The sequence below is a fragment of the Pristiophorus japonicus genome, chromosome 10, assembly GCF_044704955.1.
Source record: "Pristiophorus japonicus isolate sPriJap1 chromosome 10, sPriJap1.hap1, whole genome shotgun sequence".
In the NCBI taxonomy this organism is placed as follows: domain Eukaryota; kingdom Metazoa; phylum Chordata; class Chondrichthyes; family Pristiophoridae; genus Pristiophorus; species Pristiophorus japonicus.
In genome coordinates, this window is record NC_091986.1 from 97833672 (window position 1) to 97853479 (window position 19808).

Consider the following 19808-nt stretch of genomic DNA (forward strand, 5'->3'; position numbering starts at 1 on the left):
CAATTCTGACACTCCACTGGTCAGCTCGCTGTGCAGACAATCCAACCATCAATTTATACTTGCAGCAAAAAAAAAGGGAATATCAAGCAGACAAGAATTCTTCCATTAATTTTTAGGTACACAATAACCACCCCAACAGCAGATTCAATTAACAAAGAAAATTTTCCCCCATTATATTTTATTTTTTGAACAAAACATCCTTAGATATATTTTACAAAAGTGAAACACTGCAGATGCTGGAAATCTAAAATAAAAGCAGAAAATGCTAGAAATACTCAGCAGGTCAGGCAGCATCTGGGTGAGAGAAACAAAGTTAACATTTCAGCTCAATGTCTTTTCACCAGAACTGGAAAAAGTTCAAGATGTAACAGGTTTTAAGCAAGTACAGAGGCAGGGAAAGGGAAGAGGGTTAGAAAGAACAAAATGAAGGTCTGTGATAAGGCGAAAGGCAGGAGAGATTAAATGACAAAAGGGATGATGGTGCAATGTAAAAGGAGATGGTAATGGGACAAGTGAATCAAAACAAAAGATAGGTCTAAAGGAGGTGTAAATGGCAATACCAGAATCATTACCAACAGCTGCCATCTGAAAAAATGGGAGCAATAGTTACGATCTGAAATTGTTGAATTCAATTTTGAGTCCGGAAGGCTGTAAAGTGCCTAATCGAAAGATAAGGGGGGAAAAATTCAATCGTGCCTCTGATGCAGCGTTAATCCAGGCGGAGCGATACTTTTAGCGCCTTGAAAAATGTTGTGCCTCCCACCCAGAAATTTATCAGAATCGGTTGAAGAGCGAACAGGGATGATAAATCAGCCGTTGCACACCAGAGCTGGGGGGCGATAACGAAAATTTGATCAGTACATTTTGAGGACCCATTGCACATGCGCGGAACTCCAAATCAGATCCCGGAAAAAGCCGAGTCTTAAAGGCACGACATAGTAATGCACCCATTAAAGTTTTCAAAATCTCTTGTTTTCAACCTGTACTGTTATATCTGTCTGCCGCTGCAAACTCGGAGGCTCACCACCGTGCGCTGTGTAAATGTTGCGCTGACTGTGACCTCCGAGGGAAGTGCTTCCTCATCCCTTTAAGCAGCCACCAGTTAACGACCCTGCAAGCCTGTACCGACTGTTGTTATTGGCGGGCACTCAATGAGATGCATGCATCGAATTTAACAACCGGGCTTAAGCGGCGCATTGCACCAGGAATACATCATGATCAGAGTGATCGCCAGCAGCCAGATGCTAGCGGTTTGCGCCCTTGGTGAACCTCTAATGAATTTTCCGTCGAGGCGATAAAAGCTGTGCGATCGATCGTTAAGCTCTAATGCTTGCTCTAACCCTCTCTGGCCGTTAACTGAGGCTATAGAAAACCGAAAATTCAACCCAAGGTGCTGTTCATCGAGCTTCCATTGAGCTTCTTTAGAACAGCGTGGGAAACTAAGGACAGAGGTCAGATTTGGGAGTGGGATGAAGAATTAAAATGACAAGCAACCGTAAGCTCAGGGTTATATTTGCAGACTGAATGGAGGTGTTCTGCATTTTTCTCCCCAATGTAGAGGACACCACATAGTGAGCAGTGAATACAGTTTGTAAATTGAAAGAAGTGCAAGTAAATCGCTGTTTCACCTGAAAGGAGTGCTTGGTACCCTGGACGGTGGGAAGTGAAGTGGTAATGTGGCAGTTGTTGCATCTCCTATGCTTGCATAGGAAGCTGCCATAGGAAGAGGAGATAGTGTTGGGGGTGATTGAGGTGTGGACCAGGGTGTTGCAGAGAGAATGGTCCCTTCGGAATGCTGAAAGGGGAAGGCTAGATGTGTTTGGTGGTGGCATCACACTGGAGGTGGTGGAAATGGCACAGGATGATCCGTTGAATGTGGAGGTGAGGACAAGGGAACCCTATCGTGGTTCTGAGAGGGAGGAGCAGGGGTGAGCACTTAAGTGCGGGAAATGAGGACGGACACAGTCGAAGGCCATGTCAACCACAGCAGAGGGAAATCCTCAGCTGAGGAAAAATGAAGACATATCGTAAGCACTGTTGTGGAAGGTGGCAACAGATGCGACGGAGATGGAAAAACTGCATGAATGGAATAGAGTTCTGACAGGAAGCGGGGAGGGAGCAAGTGTAATCAAGGTAGATATGGGAGTCAGTGGGCTTATAGTATAGTAGTATTAGGCAGTCCCTCGTATTGAGGTTCACCCACTTCCACATCAAGAAGGGATGAGTTCACAGGTATTTCACTGAGGGACCTGACACTCCAGGTCCCAAACTACATATTGAAGGCTTATAGTAGATACTGATCGACAGCCTATCCCCAGAAATGGAGATAGAGAAGTCGAGGAACGGAAGGGAAGAGTCGGAGATGGACAATGTGGAGGCGAGGGTAGTGTGGAAATTGGAAGCAATATTCTTATGAGCTAGAAGTAGGGAGTGAAATGTGTGTTGGTCCACCTCGGTATCTGTCGAAAGGAGGCTGAACATATTGGATTCTATGCAGCATATAGATGCAGAAGTTGGGATGTTTAGCAGTCTAACCATCTTTTTTATCTTTTAAAGGTTGCTAACGTGTTGTTAATGGGAAGAAGGGATTGGAAAGGATTCTGGTGTGAGAATTACTGCAACAAAGATGCTAGAAAACATTGAAGGATATTGGGGTGGATCAGTTAGTGCGGTACTAGTGGCCATTTTGAATCTGAAACATTTATGGTGGATATCTGTCCTCACCCAGACTGAATTTCAAAAGGAGGGTTACCATCTAAGTAGCTTCTCATGGTATGCAAGAGTTTTGTATATATTATAAAGTATGTTACAACCCTCCATATCATGGCAGCATAAATTGCATGTGGCTCATATATTTGACGTGGTATAGTTTACATTGAGAGAACAGGAAAAACAATTACTAGGATGTGCCAAATTTGGTGTATATCGTTTCTTTTTCACGCAAGGTTAAAAATATGATCGCTGAAGACAGCGGGAAGAGGAGCCGGGGCCAGAAAAAGCCCAACAGGTAAGTTTTTTTTACTTTCCTTGTAGGACTGGGAGGACTAGGAAAATTTCTGGTCCCACAAGGAAAGCTAAGGCCTTCCTGCTGCAGACCCCTGACCTCCTAAAGCAAGACCACCACGAGACAGCCCCAGAAGTTGATTCCACCACTAATTTTTTTTAAATAAACTTAACTCAAATTAAAATTTGGTTGTCGGGGGTGATGATGCACTCCAATCCCGCCAGTGCCCACCTCTCGCAGAAGGCCACGAGCGTACCGGTGGAGACTATGTGCTCCACCTCCAGGGATACCCTGGCACGGATGTAACTGCAAAAGAGAGGCAGGCAGTCGGGCTGAACGACCCCCTCGACCTCCCGCTGCCTGGACCGGTTGATGGCCACCTTGGCCATGCCCAGGAGCAGTCCTACGAGGAGGCCCTCCGACCTGCCCGCTCCCCTCCGCACAGGGTGCCAGATTCCACCACTATACCTTGAGGCCGAAATTCAGGTGAACCAGAAAGCTGCTGCATCTGTGAGTTTTTAAATGTTACCGCTAGAACTCTTGGATCATAATGGGGGCGGGCCTTAGACTCAAAGCCAGGCTGGCTGGCTGAAAATGGTCCACCACTGTCAATCAACATAGTGATGTCACAACGCATCTGCGTCACCACGCTCTCTCCCCTCCATTAAAGGGGAGAGATTCGATCATTTTTTTACTTTGGCTATTGGGCCACAAGGGAGGGTTTCAGCTGGGCCAGCTGCCTGGCACCCAAGGGCTCCTGTTGGCGGCCCGGCCGAACCTGGGGGCAGTATTTTGCCGGCCGATGGGCAAATCAGCCAGCAAAAATGTTTCCATTATGGTCACAGCAGTGGACCCTCCCCTTTAAGGGCGGCCACACTGCCAGACGCACACTGTCTTCAGAGGGTGCATCAGCAGAAAAATCTGCCTGGGGCACCGCGTGGCAGGGGATCGACAGATGGAGCTGAAAATGGATAGGTAAGTATTTATTTTACTTTAAGGTTCAGGCCGAAAAATCCACGACCTGAATTTAGATCGGGTTGGCCTGTTGACCGCAGAGCGCCGGCCACTCGATTTTTGAGACTCTGAATTTTGGCCCCCTTGTGTGAGCAAGCAGCCTCTAGGCTGCACGATTACTGTCATTTCCCATCAATCCCCTGCCTGTTCTGGGCTGAACGTCAGCCGAGGGATTTAAGTGAAGCCCGGGAGTTAAATTAGCTCAAGCCTAATTTCTGGAACAGTGGGTGTGTTTCCAACTCACCTTGCTACCCACCTGCCCAAAACCTGTTTTAGGGTACAAGACACAACAATGTGCAGTGTAAGGCTGCAGTAAGGGCAGCAAACTGGATCTTGGAATGTTTATCCACAGGGATGGAACATAGATCCCATGAGGTGATAAAGAGTCTGCATATAGCACTGTGAGGCACCAGCTTGAGTACTGGGTACAAATCTGGTCACTGTATTGCAAGCAGTGCAGAGAAAAAAACAAGTTAATAGTTTGACGCAGCTAACCTTTAAGGAGAATTTGAATTGCTTGGAGCCATTTACTTTGGAGAAGAAAAGGCTCAAGGGAGATATTATTCAAGTACTGAAGATTTTTGAAGAATACACAAATTGAATCCTGATAATAGGCTTGAGATTGCCACAAGCTTTCAATCCGAGGAACTTTAGAAGAGAAAAGGTACTGGGACAAGTTATGTTAACTGTTTTACACGAAGACTGGTGAACGTATGGAATGAACTGCCAGAGGAGGCAACCAAGGCAATTAGTGTAAATTGGACATTGGAAAGCAGGCCCATTAAGGTCTGTTTCCACAGAAAACTCTCGAAAGGTGATCAGCAGAGCAGCCCTCCACCCTATACCTGCTGGATTCTCATTAACTTTCACTTCTGCCACTGAATGAACACTAGTAGTTCACTAATTTAATTGTCATGAAGTGTCTGTATCTGTGCTAGTGCTTAATGCAAGTGTAGGTGATGACAGTCAGTGCTTAGGCATGGATGTGGCAAAGACCACTTATTTCTTCCTGCTCTGTGGAGAAAGGAGATAGGACATTATAGGGTAACTTTTGTGGCTTCACTCACAGCCAGCATATATCAGAAAAATCACAGGATGTACGGCCACAATTTTGCTACAAACACCAGCTGTGTGTGAGGCCCCAGCAGCAGCATTTTTCCTTACATGTACACTTATCCAGTTGGATATTGTATTATCACTAAATCATTAGCACTTGTGCACAGTTTGTATGGATAAGTTATGTAAAATTGTACAAATCATGAAACATGTGATTAATATCACACAAGATATGTGTCAGCCATGGCTCATCTCTCACTTCTAAGTCAGAAGAATGTGGGTTCAAGACCTAGTCCAGGGATTTGAGCACATAATCCAGGCTGACACTTCAGTGTAGTATTGAGGAATCGCTGCACTGTCGGCGGTGTCATCTTTTGGATGAGATGTTAAACTGTGGCCCCGTCTGCCTCTCGGGTGGACATAAAAGATCCTATGGCACTTTTCAAAGAAGAACAGGGAGTTCTCCTGGTGTCCTGGCCAATATTTATCCTTCAACCAAAATCATTAAAACAGATTATCTGTTCATGTATCTCATTGCTGTTTGTGAGACTTTGCTGTGCACAAGTTGGCTACCGCGTTTCCTACATTACAACAGTGACTACACTTCAAAAATACAGTCCCCACCACTCATAGCAAGCGTGTTGGTGTTAACGTGATTAGCCGATGAAAGCGTTGGACGGGGTATTGTCTTTTACAGGGATCAAAACCGGCCTAGCTAATGCAAGACAAAGAATAGTGAACTTTTCCCTTTACCGGGCTTCCTTGCACCCTCCCTGTCTCCCCGTTAACACCAGGGATAAAGTTTTTCTGAAACTGATCACTCTGTTCATTTTCAACATTAGGGGAAACGTCCCTTTGTGATTTCTCAACCATAATAATAATAATAACTATTATTTATATAACGCCTTTAATGTAGTAAAACATCCCAAAGCACTTCACAACAGTGTTACAAGATAAATAGATAAATTTAAGACCGAGCCACAAAAGAAGAAATTAAGGCAGATGACCAAAAGCTTATTTAAAGAGATGGGTTTTAAGGAGCGTCTTAAAGGAGGAAAGAGAGATAGAGAGGTGGAGAGGTTTAGGGAGGGAGTTCCAGAGCTTAGGGCCCAGGCAGTTGAAGGCACGTCCACCGATGGTTGAGCAATTATAATGAGGGATGTTCAAGAGGCCAGAATTTGAGGAGCGCAAACATCTTGTGGGATTGTGAGGTTGAAATAGATTACAGAAATAGAGAAGGGCAAGGCCATGGAGTGATTTGTAAACAAGGATGAGAATTTTAAAATCTAGGCATTGTTTATCCGGGAGCCAATATAGGTCAGAAAGCACAGGGGTGATGGGTGATCGTGACTTGGTGCGAGTTAGTAAGTCTTGGATGACCTCAAGTTTATGTAGTGTAGAATGTGGGAAGCCAGCCATATTTGAGTTGGAGTAGTCAAGTCTAGAGGTAACAAAAGCATGAATGAGGGCTTCAGCAGCAGTAGAGCTGAGGCAGAGGTGGGAAATGAGGTGGAAAAAGGCGGCTTTAGCTATGCTGTGGATATGTGGCAGGAAACTCATTTCAGGGTCAAATATGACACCTAGACTGCGAACAGTCTTGTTCACCCTCAGATTGATGCTAGGGAGAGGTATGGAGTCAGTGGTTAAGGGACGCAGTTTGTGGCAGGGACCAAAGATAATGACTTCCGTCTTCCCAATATTTAATTGGAAAAAATTTCTCTCATCCAGTACTGGATGTCGGACAAGCAATCTGACAATTTAGATACCAAACAGGGGTTGAGAGAAGTGGTGGACAGGTAGAGCTGGGTGTCGTCAGCATACATGTGGAAACTGACTCCATGTTTTTGGATGATATCTCCATATAGATGAGAAATAAGAGGGGCCTAAGGACAGATCCTCAGGGGACACCAGAGGTAACGATGCGGGAATGGGAAGAGAAGCCATTGAAGGAGATTTTCTTGCTACGATTAGATTAATAAGAATGGAACCAGGCAAGTGCAGTTCCACCTAGCTGGACATTGGTGGAGAGGCATTGGAGGAGGATGGAGTGGTCAATTGTGTCAAAAGCTGCAGACAGGTCCAGAAGGACGAGGAGGGATAGTTTACCTTTGTCACATTCACAAATTATGTCATTTGTGACTTTGATGAGAGCCGTTTTGGTACTGTGGCAGGGGTGTAAACCAGATTGAAGGATTCAAACATTGAATTCATGGAAAGATGGTCACGGATTTGGGAGGCGACAACATGTTCAAGTACTTTGGACAGGAAAGGGAAGTTGGAGATGGGGTGATAGCTAGCAAGCAAAGTGGGGTCAAGGGTTGTTTTTTTGAGGAGAGGGATGATGACAGCAGATTTGAAGGCGAGGGGAACTGTACCTGAGGAAAGAGAACCGTTAACATGTCGGCTACCATGGAAGCCAAAAAAGGAAGTTGGGTGGTCAGCAGTTTAGTGGGAATAGGGTCAAGCGAGCAGGAAGTGGGTCTCATGGACAAGATGAGTTTGGTGAGATCAAAAGGGGAGATCAACGATAAACTAGAGAAAGATATGAGTTTAGGGCTAGGGCAGGTGGGAGCCTCAGATGAATTTGGCTCTGTGGGCATAGATGAAGGAAGGGAACTGGCAGAGGCAGCTGATTGGATGGTCTTAATCTTTGAGACAAAAAAGTCCATGAGCTCCTCGCACTTGTTGTTGGAGGTGAGTGTGGTGGAGACAGGGGAGAGGGGTTTCAGGAGACGATTAGCAGTAGAGAATAGTAGCTGGGGGTTATTTTTGCAAACTAGAATGATTCTGGAATAGTGAGCAGTTTTTGTAGACACGAGTAGGAACCAATAACGTTTTATGTGTTCGAGCCAGATCTGGCGGTAAATGGCTAAAGCAGTTGTCCGCCATATCCGTTCAAGTCTGCGCCTTTTTGACTTGAGGGAGCGAAGATGAGGGCTGTACCAGGGGGAACGGCCAGCGTGGGAGAGAGTAATCTTTTTACTAGGGACTAGGGCATCAAAGGTGGTGGTGAGAGTGTGGTTGAACAGATCGGTGGCTTCAGAAATGTCATTGTTAAAAGAGGGCCAAAGGTTGGACAGTTTTGAGCTGATATGTGCAGTAGTAAAAGAGTTTGGAGAGTTTTTTCCAGGGGCGGGTGCAGAAGGAAATAGGTTTGGATTGGGGAAGGGGGATGTGGATCCATTTCAATTAATGAGTGGAAAATTGTGCTCAGGCATGCCTGAATTTCCAATGGCCGCTGGTGGTGGGTAAGATTCTCTGCCAGGCATGTAATGTAGAAAAATGAACCTTATCAATGAATTAGATTTTATTCCAAAAATGTTCTTGAACTTTAAGTGCTGAGAAAAATATATCCCTCTATAGCTTAACAACAAGGTGTAGCCAGAAACAATGTACTGAAAAAGCATCTCAGAAATTTGGCCCTGGTGATTCCTGGAAGCACAGAACGACTTGGAAACAGTGTTCTGATACACCAGCAGGCAACAGCTTACTGCATATTTTGTGTCAAAAAATCTTTAAAGCCAGCAGAAAGGATCATTCCAGCCAATATCTACATGTTTTATCAAGGACATGTAATAACATTTCTTTTAGAAAGATTTATGTAGGAACTGGCATTTATTTTTCAGTTCCCTTGGAAGGCCTCAAAAGCCAATCGTACTTTGAAGAGATGCGGAGAGATTACATTAGAGAGCTGAGCAGAGCTATTAACCTGCAGGAGAAAGGTGCACAGAGCAGCTCTCAACGTCTTTACCAGCTCACCAAACTCATGGACTCGATGCATGAAGTAGGTGTGGTTGTTTAATGAGATATGTATTTAATAGCTTCCATTTACTAGTCTTCTACTAGTCATGGTCAGTAGGGATTCTTAGTGTCACATGCCATATGTTTTATGGATTTATTAATAAGCGTTCCCAGCAGAGCTCAAACACTCTACACCCTCTACACCCAGTGAACTTTCCACAAGGAGAGATGCTGGTGGTATCAGCTGTATGAATAAAACCAAATTCTCTGTTAATATGTGAATGATCAATCCTTTTTTTTCCCTCTTTTTTCCCAATTCTCTCCACCGTTTTCTTTTCTCCTCCAAAACTGAAGACATTGAGTGCTTGCTATGGTTCCAGGAGCAGTAGTCAACCTCTGGTACCTTGACCATTTTTAAGTGCAAGCCTGGAGTGTCAGCAGGCTGCTTGACCTCAGGATCATCATAGTCAAGCTCTATCCTGTCCTCACCTGATGTCTACATACTCATCCTTTCAGCAGAGATCACTGGATAGCAGTCAAGAGTGTGGAAACTTTGACTGATTTTCCTTTCTCTCACCCAGTGGCACTGAGGCCACTGTAGTGCTCCTACTACCACGCTGACTGAGATCAGCAGATTCCGCATAGACTGAGGATTGAACGTATGACCGTACTGCTCTAAATGGCTTAGCTACTCACTGGATTGCTTTGTCATTTTACACACTGAAAAAAGCAAGTTTCATCAAAATAATTTTTCCTTTGAATCTTAATTATAATTTCCCACATAATTTATGCTGTGGAATGTAAAGGGGAAATGGGGCATACTAAATTGCCCCAGCTTTTTAAATGTGCCTGGACATATATATATCACTGTGTGTCAGTCACCTCTTATTGCCCTGTTTTTCACTTTACCGTTGCAGAGGCAGCCTGGAAGCAAGAGTTTTGTGCAGAATTCCTTCTTCTGACAATATTAAGCTTCACTCTGTATTTAAAGAATTAAGATTAGAAATGACTGTTGCTGATACCAACGGACAAATGCTTAACACGTTCATATGACTTTTCTTCTGCTCATTATTATAGTGGACATTTATAATAAAAGCAGAGCTATGTTTGCAGTTAAATCGTGGAGAGGGGATTGTCATGGAAACGTGTTACGGGCTAGATTTTCGGCTTTGCTCATTTCAGGGCGGTAATGGTGGCAGGGCGATAAAGTTTGCGCCCGGGAAAAATTTGCATCTCAGTCAGCAAAATTGGGCAGCTGGGCCCTGAGTGTGGGACAGAGTTGCACACCTCTCTTAGGGTGCGAGGCTGGCTGAGCATGCAAAAATCCTGAGCTAAACAGCCGGCCTTCGAGCGCTCTGAGAGAGGCCTGGGGAGAAAAGAAACCTGAAAAAACCCCACCAAAAACATTCCCAATAAATAAATCACACCACCACAACATAAATAGCAAAAAAATAAAATAAAAAACAATCACACTTACCTGAGGTTGACATTACTTATCTCGCTGCAGCCGTTACAGATCGGACCGCCCGCTTTCCAGGCGGCCCCAGCACAGTGCTCTATGGAGCATTATGGATCGGGCGGAAGCCAAAAATCGAGCCAGTGTCGCAACCAGGGCTGTTGCATACCAGCTCGCCTCTTCTGGGCAGTAATGCTCCGCGCCCCGCCGAAACTGGCCCCTAAAACCCCGGCGGCACACTGGAAACTGGCCGCCCACCCGGAACAGCTTACTGCTGCTATTGCCGTCCCTCTGGGGTGAAAACAAAAGCACCAATGAGCCGAAAATCCAGCCCTTAAGTGTTTGACACGATCACCAACAGTAATTTCTGATTGTAATCTCTGTTTATATAAATTGGTGTGCAATTAAAAACTATTCGGAATGTTGAAAGCTGAACAGATAAAGAAAACACAGTCAGAATTGGTAACTCCATTGTTTCTTTTCAACAGCTTGTCAAGAAGCTGCATCAGTTCTGTTTGAATACTTTTGTTCAGTCCCAGGCACTGAGTGTGGAATTTCCAGAGATGATGTCAGAGATTATAACTACACAGTTACCCAAGATCCTGGCTGGGCTGGTGAAGCCACTACTCTTTCACAAGAAATGAGTAACTTTCTCTCGTTGTTGCGCCTGACTGCCTTGATTCACAGGCAGCATTTTTTTGCATTATGCAAGTTGACAGCTTTATTCTATTTTTGTGACCATGACAGTACCGCGAATGAAGATTGTTTCCAAATTTATTACAAAATAATTAGCAATGCTGTTTGGCATACAGTTATAGTGGAAGTTCATTGCCATAGCTGCACTATATGTTTTATAAGCAATGAAATGTGAATTTAGTCCTGTTGTTTAATCGGATCAAAAAGATTTTGTATCTTTTAGTACTTTCTGGTATTTTGTAACTTTCAAGTTAAGTAATGGTTCTGCCTCAGCTATAATATTAAACGGAAATGCTTATGCTCTTCAGTTTGAAAGCTGCATAACTCCAAAAATTTCTTCATTCATCATACTTCATGTGCCATAAATGATACCAGCCCTTTTAAGTGGTTTTTCAAGTGGATCTTGTGACCTTCCTTTATTATGTCCAATCAGAAAACCTCTTCTGTTATTTTGTTTTACTTCTGCCACAGCCATCAGTTGTATTGGGTGCTGCTTCATTGCTCGAGAAGGTAAACTTTGCAAAGATGACTGTGTCACAAGTTTTTTGTTTAATGAAAGATATTCATCAGTGTTTATGTAGCTTGGGAACTTTTTGGTCACTCTGGCCTCTTCAGGTTTTAAATTCTGCACTGACTTTTACATGCCCTCAACAGTCACACCTGGTTCCTGTTCAACCAAGAGTTGACAACATGCAAATTCACAACATTGATAAGAGAGGTCAAGTAAGCAGAGATTCTGATGTGCTTCAAGCCAAGGTGGCTGCATTTAAATTTATGCATATTAAAAGCTACAAAATTAAGGCACTAGCATTGATATTGGCTACCGTGTTTGTAAATCCCAGATGCAGAGGTTTTAATGGAGCCTCTATAACTCAATGTGGTGGCACTGTGCTCTCCTAAACACCATCCCCTTTTAAATCAGGTTAATGAGCTCAGATTGGTTGATCTTGCTCCCACAAAAAGCAACTGACTGTTAGAATGTCAAAAACTACATTTGTTTGGCGTTTTCTCACAAGCCACTCTCCCCTGCTGTCTTTTTCTGATAATTACCACAAATGCCCTTAGGCTGGGAGTCGACAAGTAAGCTCATGCCCTGAAACAAATCAAAAATTTGGATAATGTGGTTGCAATGTAGTTAATTGGTGCAATGCTCACATTCCCAAATATATAACCAGTGCATTGTATCCTACAAACCATGAAATCTGTATAATTACAAGTGAAAAAGATTTTCATTATGGTTTCAGGATCAGGGAATTGAGTTCACTGCATGCCATGTCATGAGTCCTGAGCTCCAACTAGACTCTGCTTGATAAGAGATTTAAACTGACCTCTATTGTGGTTACACAGCTATGATTTTGCATATCAGCAAGCAAATGAGTGCACAATTGTAGGCTGTGCATACATATCTAGAAATAGGACACTGATGTAAAAGGCCTAATGCTTTTTGACCAAGCAACTGAAAGTATAGAGAATTTAGTGGTAGGTTTTTCTTAGCAGTAATGCAATCCAATCCCATGAATGGAACCACCTTATCCTACAACATAGTGGCCATTTTCAGGAAGCAGGGTGCCACCATATCAAGTGACAGTAGGCACCACTTGCTGTGTCCCGTGTTATGCTCCATGAGGGGCTTAATTTCAGTTCAAATTAGATGTGTTGTCTAGAGCAACTCTTTTATGTAGAGGTCTCAGGAAAGAAATTGATGGTCACCTAATTAATGAATGAGTTTTGGGAAATTGGATCTTTACTTCTGCCCATATCCTCTGTAAGACCAAAAATACAGGACAAAAAATGGTATTATTGATTCAATCTTCAAAAGCAGCCAAGTTATAGAGTATCACAGAGAGTAACATTCAGAGCAATTGAGGGGATATGTCACTATCTGTGTCAAAATTGTGTTAAAACATTCCCCTGATTTTACTTTTATTTCTCTGGACATCTGCTCTATCGTGTAGTCCCCTCAAGCATTTAAAGAGAAGCACCTGCTGTATTTCCAACAGATTCAAAAGATACACTCCTACTTGTCACCCTACTCCAAATACAACATTGATAATATCTAGCTGTGTACAACATAAACTTCACTTGAGAATAAACATTTCCTTCTTGCTGAAGCTGTAAGTTCCTGATAGTAATAAAGCTTAAACAGTGTTCTTGTTGAGTCAGATCTCCCATCTGTTTTTTCAGCTCTTATTGAATCTATCCATATGAGGTACTCATAGCTTAATGATTAGCCTTGAGACTTTGATGTCAGCCACTCTTCATGCAACTCATAAAAAAGGTTATAAGATCAAGTTTAATAAGGCTGTACTGGTCTTTTATATTAAAGTTCCAAGGAAATGTTTTAAGCAAATGGTTGAAGAATTAGAGGGGAGTTGAGGAGAACTTCTTTTACCCAGAGGGTTTTGGGGATCTGGAACTCACTGTCTGGAAGGGTGGTAAAGGCAGAAACGCTCATCATATTTAAAAAGTATTTGGATATGCACTTGAAGTCTTGTAATCTACAGGGCTATGGATCAAGAGCTGGAAAGTGGGATTAGGCTGGATAGCTCTTTTTCAGCTGGCACAGACACGATGGGTCGAATGGCTTCCTTCTGTGCCACAAGTTTCTATGATTCTATGAAATATTAGGGTGCAGGGAGTTCATTTTGAAATCGCAGGAAAGGTTTCCTTCAGGCTAAGCTCATTTTAAGATTCACTCCTTCATCGGCATACATAGTTTGAAGAATATAATTGTAGTACACAACCATTTTCTTATCTACAAGACAACATTGATTCTGCACAATAATATTAACGAACTATAAGCATAGTTCCCCTAAAAGCTCCTTTTGCAAGCAGCATTAAACTGAGCCATATTTATCTGTTGGGCCAAGGTTTGATTCTCTGCTGACTCTGTGCTGAGTTGCCTCATCTTAGTTGGAGAGAGGGAAGGGATGCTACAATTGGCCTCTCCACCCCTGAACTAGTTAAAATAAATGAGATAGGATTGCTTCTTCTGGATTGTGATTCAGTGGTCTCTGCTGTAAAGGGCCTTTACGTGGAAGTTGGGTGAGTGCAGGATTGGTTTGACTGTAATGCTCACTGCCCCCACCCGGTCGCTCCCCCTGCCCCCTCCCCCCCTGTCTCCCCCAGTTTAATAATGCTCTAGCATTCAATGTCAAGGCTCAAAAGTAACCAGAGGCTAACCAGTGCCCACAGAACTCTATCTAGCAAGGAGTCAATCAATGTCAGTAGGAAATGAAAGGTAAGGACAATCAAGTGAAAATTGGCAACAACAAACACAAATCATAAAAAAATGATAAACATGCTTCAGCTTTTAGTAATGCTTATGATCCTTATTCTTATACTTTGAATTATAATCCATGTGCTCCTATGATAACATTCCTGCAACTTCTGCAAGCAAATTGCAAAATGGAGGATATGTGAGTCAATGTATTTAAAATGGTAAATCTCCCCATTTCCTCAAGGGAGGACATTTTTCAGATTACAATCTTTTTGTAAGCAACGCTGATGATCTTCAGAATCTCTGATACTGGCACATAAATTCTGTGATACTCAAGACCAGAAAGATCTCACTGATAGAATTGGTCCAAACTCCATCATCACAAATATTTTTCTTTTTTTAGGATAGTTCTGTAACTCCCATTTTTCAAAGATGCGAATGTGGTCTTTTAAAATTTCTTGATCAAGAAGTGTTTAGTAAACAAACAACCAAAATACATCTGATTTAAAATTATCCATACCAAAGCTCAGTTTTTAAAAAAATAGCATCTTGCCATCTATTCATGTCATCTTTCCACATGTACCCTTTATTGACCTATGATTGCCATTGTTCTCACAATACATTGGGAGACAGAGCTCTAGGTTCATTGAGTCAATGTTCTAAGTGTCTAAACAACACAATCTAATTTGGCTTTTTCATCAATATACTAAAATCTTGCCTGATAAAAATATACATAACTTCAAAAGCCAGTGATATGCAGCTTGGCAGAGCTGTAATCAGCTCTTCCATGACTTCCTCCCTCTTCCATGTGAGGTACCCATGGCATGTGCAGTTAACAAAATGGGAAGAGAGATTACTCACCTTTTGGTATAGTAAGAAACATTATTCAAATAAAGTTATAATCAACATACCATATATTACTGTCCTCTTGCACACAGACTGGTATGTTGGAAAGGTGCTGGGAAGCAGAGAGGGGCATCATTGCCATTGACTTTCTTTGGGTGTGCCTTTCTGAATTTCCAGGTTTAGTGCTAATCTACTCATATTTTATCATGTCCAAATGTTCAGAATTTTTGATGTTCATACTTTTTTATCTATTAAGTTTTAATGTTTTTCAAATTTTCCTCACTTTCAGGCTTTTGAATTTATTATTACACTTTCAAACATTTCTAAAATACTATTGTAATAACCTTTTTTATGAGCTGTAGTTTCTGCTTCAGCATGGCACAAGTGATAGACTTTTCTACCCTGTTCTTATTCATCAAAGCTAAATAGAATAGTCTCACTCTTCAACCTCATTTTGAGATTCTCCTTGTGCTCAATGACATGGAAACACATAAGGAGTTGCTCTTGCAAGGTAGGGAAAGGGTGGGTTTTCCTAATTGATTGACTTTTTAAACCATGGTATGTGGAGAGTAACCGCATTCAAATAATGTTGACTACCACAATTTAATAGTAAGTAATCTAAACTTGGAAATTATCATATGAAATCTTAGCATATCAAATTCCTGTGTTCCTCCTCGTTAACCTAGGTTTAAGCTTCTGTTAAAAAAATTGAGATGAACGTGTTAAGTATTCATATAATATCGCACAGCAGAATTTTAATTCTGTCATAATTTCCTAAATGTGTCTAACTTTGAAAGCCTTTAATTCAATTGAATTAGTGCAATAAAGTTGTTTGTCTGATATTTGCTTGCCTTTAGAGATGTCTGTCAATAGCAACTAGGATCCCAGGTGAACTCATACTCAAAGCAACATGGTTAATGGGCAGCTTTAAAGGTAAACCTGTGCAACAAATTTTACAGTAGTACAGCTGAGTAATCAGAGTATTTATGACTGTTCTTTGTTTATTTGGTGAAATTCATTAGAATTATAAATAAAAGATTGGACATTATAAAACCAAAATAAAACCCAGTATTGAACTAAAGAAATTGAAATGTTAAAGATTCCACCAAGACAGTCTATTTTGTGTCTGCTTTCATTCATGTACCATGTTTTGTTAACCGTTCCTGGGCATGCTTTGACAGGATGGCTAATGGAAGCTTTTAATTTTGAACTAATAAATAAATTGAATAAAGGAAATTGTGGGACCATGCAGCTTTGAATTTAGCAGCTATTATGAAGATTTTTACAATTAATGTGGCAGGAAATGTAAGAATATGGGAATGATTAATCATTGTTACTGTTGCTATTCTTCCCTTAAATATGAGGTCAAAAGGGATTATGTTATATGACCCATTGATTAGACGTTGATTAATGATAATTTCTCTGGCCCAACAATCATTTTCCACAACAATAAACAAAGACATTAGACACATGTGACAAACCCCACACACACACTGCACTCTCTGGATAATGCACACTTCAGCAAAGTTATTATCACTGCACACACTGCCATTACAAGACCAATGGAGCAACAATAACAGAACAGGCCATGGAGTCTAGTCTTATTCCATGAAAACATAATAGTTTAGTAAAATGTTAAAAATTTAACTGGAAATTGATTGGGAAATATTTTTAGGGATGTATGATAAATGAACTATGGATCTGTTGACAGTTCATTATTTCACTTTTGAAAAAAACCTTTAAAGAAACCCATACCTATAATCTTAATGAATTATAGGAATTGTGCATTCATGAACTAAACCCAGAAATTTACCACTACTGATGAATATCCTGTTTTCATGCAAACAAATCTACTTGTCGGTTACTGGATACTTTTTTTCATTTATCAACCCCTCTTTATAAAGATATATTTTTTTAATATAACCCCTTTTTACAATTAGATACTACAGATATTGAAAGCAGTGAATAAACTAATCTGAGTTGGAATCAACAATATCAACCACCATTGATTTAAATTCTTACAGACAACCTGAAAGAAAAACATTGATTTGCCATTCAATTATTTAACCAATTCTTTCCAACCCATCTCAGTCACTTTACCAAAAGAAACAGGATTAACCTCTGTCCTAGGTGGCAAATACTATTTAAAACTAAAACTGAGAAATAGTAGCAAAATAAAAGTTTTTAAAAGATCATAAAAATATTTTATATCTGCACTTCCCTTTCACCTAGAAAAAGAAACATTAAAGTGAACTCAAAACTTTCTGGGATTGCCAAATTAATCTATAATGTGCTCACACAGGTTTAATGATGGAACTATCCAGTACTGTCCTTGAATTTTTAGTGCATTAACCAATATTAATTGAATTTTAGGTTGAACCAAGTTTCAAAGAGGTTACTTATTGTACTTGGCAAATTGGAAACAAAACTTTAGCTTGCTTTCTTTATAATGCCAAGGAGCACTTCCTGACTGAAATACTTAATGTTACAAGTTACAATGCAGAATAAAAGTAGTCTCATCAGAGACAAGGGGGAATATTTCCTTTGTGCACTAGATATAGCAAAATGATCAGCCAGTCCATATACATTTCCTGGTACAATAGGAATCTTTGCCCAAGTTGGCAGAGTGGGTTGCTTCCCTTACAAACTCAATTTTAACCTCTATTATCTAATAGCTATTAAGAGTTCAAATTGAAATGAGCCTGGGGTGGGCATATCTATTCCCATTAGATATGAATCTTCAGCAAAAATTATGAAATAAAACAGCCAGTAAGTTTAACATTAATCAACACAAAGGCAAACATCTCTCAATGATTATTCCTCTTTTAACAGAGTATTCCACTTTGACTCTGTCAAAATGTATCAAAAGTAAATGGAGATTCTTTAACATCTGTATTTAACCCTACTTGTATTGATATATTTTAAATACTTGCCATTTCAAAACACTTTATTTGGTGGAAATTAATATTTATAGCTTAGCAAATATGACTGCCCCAGTTATCCAAAAGTGCTATGGGGCCAGTAACATGATCCTTGAATGCAATCATATTTATAAATAAGCCTTTGCATGCAATGGTGACAAGGTGTAAACACCGGCTGTGACACTGCTGCGCCTAAAATGGTGAACCTGACAGGAAAGCATAAGCATTTGTGGGATTCTACAGGAAATAGGACTGAAGCTGAAGTGGTTCCCAAAGTAAGATAAATATCAGTGATTATTATCATTCCTATCAGTAGAATAGTCCACATTGCAATTAAAATTAAGTGTTCCTTTACTCTGGAATTAGCTTTTGCACCATTTCTGTGTCTTTGATCTAATCTTCGTGAAAATACCACCAATGTACACCAATTTCATAACATTATTTGCAATAAAACAGATAAGTTTGTTGAACTCATTCACTAGTGTATATATAGTGCTATGCTACCTTTCATTAGACTTGTTTAGTACTACAGGTTATATAAAGTGCTGAAAGTTGGATAGTGTTGACCCAATCAAATGTATATTTTTTGTTTAATTTCAAGCACAACAGGAGTACAAATTTTTAATTCACATCTTAAACTGACGCCCCTAGTACTCACCTCTCAAAAGGGAAAAAATGCGCATCATAACTCACTCCTAAATCTCTTTCAGAAAATCCTTCAGTATATAAAGCTTACTCCTGAAAAATCTTACTGAGGTGGGGAAAAGCTATGTTAAAACTGTAATTTAGGCATATAGGAGACAATATAGTTTCAGCCCTGTATTACACCTCCATTATGCCACACCGGTATACTGGATGCAGTATAGAAACCATCCATTTCTGAGCACTGTTGCCCTCATCTTGGTGAACACACATACAATAGTTTGATGAATGGCATTTCAATCACTGAAGAAGTTTAACTGATTGCAGTGTCAATATAATCAAGTGCACACATTTACAAAGCATGGTTAATATGAATTATAAATAATACTGGCCAATATTATGTCTATGAGCTGAATTGTTGCCAAATCTTCATTTGCATTATCCACCCAGATGCACTTTTGACTTCATGAGTGCTATTTTATTGCGTGCTGTAACTCAAATCCATGCTGTTGTGGCACATTTAAAAATTCAGCAAATGGAATTTGTAATCATTGCTTTTTCATAAGACATGCGTTGCAAGTAGTGGTCAACTCCTAACCAATCAACAATTTTCAGCAAGCTGCATGTAGCAGTATTCTATATAATGCAAGTTTTGTCTTCATCAACAGTATCTTGTGCTTTTGATTGATACTTTCTGGCATCCTTGAATTGTTTTAATTGTTGATTTTTGTACATACCTGTCAGTTTGTAGTTGTTTTGTATGGAGCAACAGTACGGCTGCTTGCTAATGTAAAGTTGATCGGTTTTAAAGATTAAAGTCTTTGTTTAGTGCTTGTCTGGCTCTAAAATGAAAACAGAGGTCAAAGCATAAAGTGTTTTGTGGGTCTGTTTATTGTGTCAGTCTCAACAATACCAAAGCTCATGTTTGAACAGTTATATTGTTACTTTCACTTCACACTTACATAGAATATGCAGCACAGAACAGGCCATTCAGTCCAACCAGTCCATGCCATAGATTATTTTACCAAGAGAAAATACAACATAAATTTTGGTGTGTGTTGGGGAGGTGAACCATAATCCTATTTTTCAACACAACACGAGAAAATGTTCACGTTGGAATTAATTGCTTATATTTTAAATCTTAAGGGTTCTGTACAAAGACATTTTCAATAATAGCAAAACTACACTTTGAATGTAAAGATAACCGAGATA

At 40.7% G+C, this 19808-nt stretch overlaps 1 protein-coding gene across 2 annotated transcripts in view; it reads left to right on the forward strand.

Moving 5' to 3' along the window:
• The window catches only part of LOC139275036 (progesterone receptor-like), a 456927-nt gene extending 437477 nt beyond the window's left edge, over positions 1–19450 (forward strand). For both annotated transcript variants that reach the window (XM_070891938.1, XM_070891939.1), the window contains 2 exons: positions 8701–8858; positions 10760–19450. In XM_070891938.1, coding sequence (XP_070748039.1) covers positions 8701–8858; positions 10760–10915 — 314 coding nt within the window. In that variant the 3' untranslated portion in view covers positions 10916–19450. The remainder of the gene's footprint in view (positions 1–8700; positions 8859–10759) is intronic.
• Positions 19451–19808: the final 358 nt, after the last annotated feature.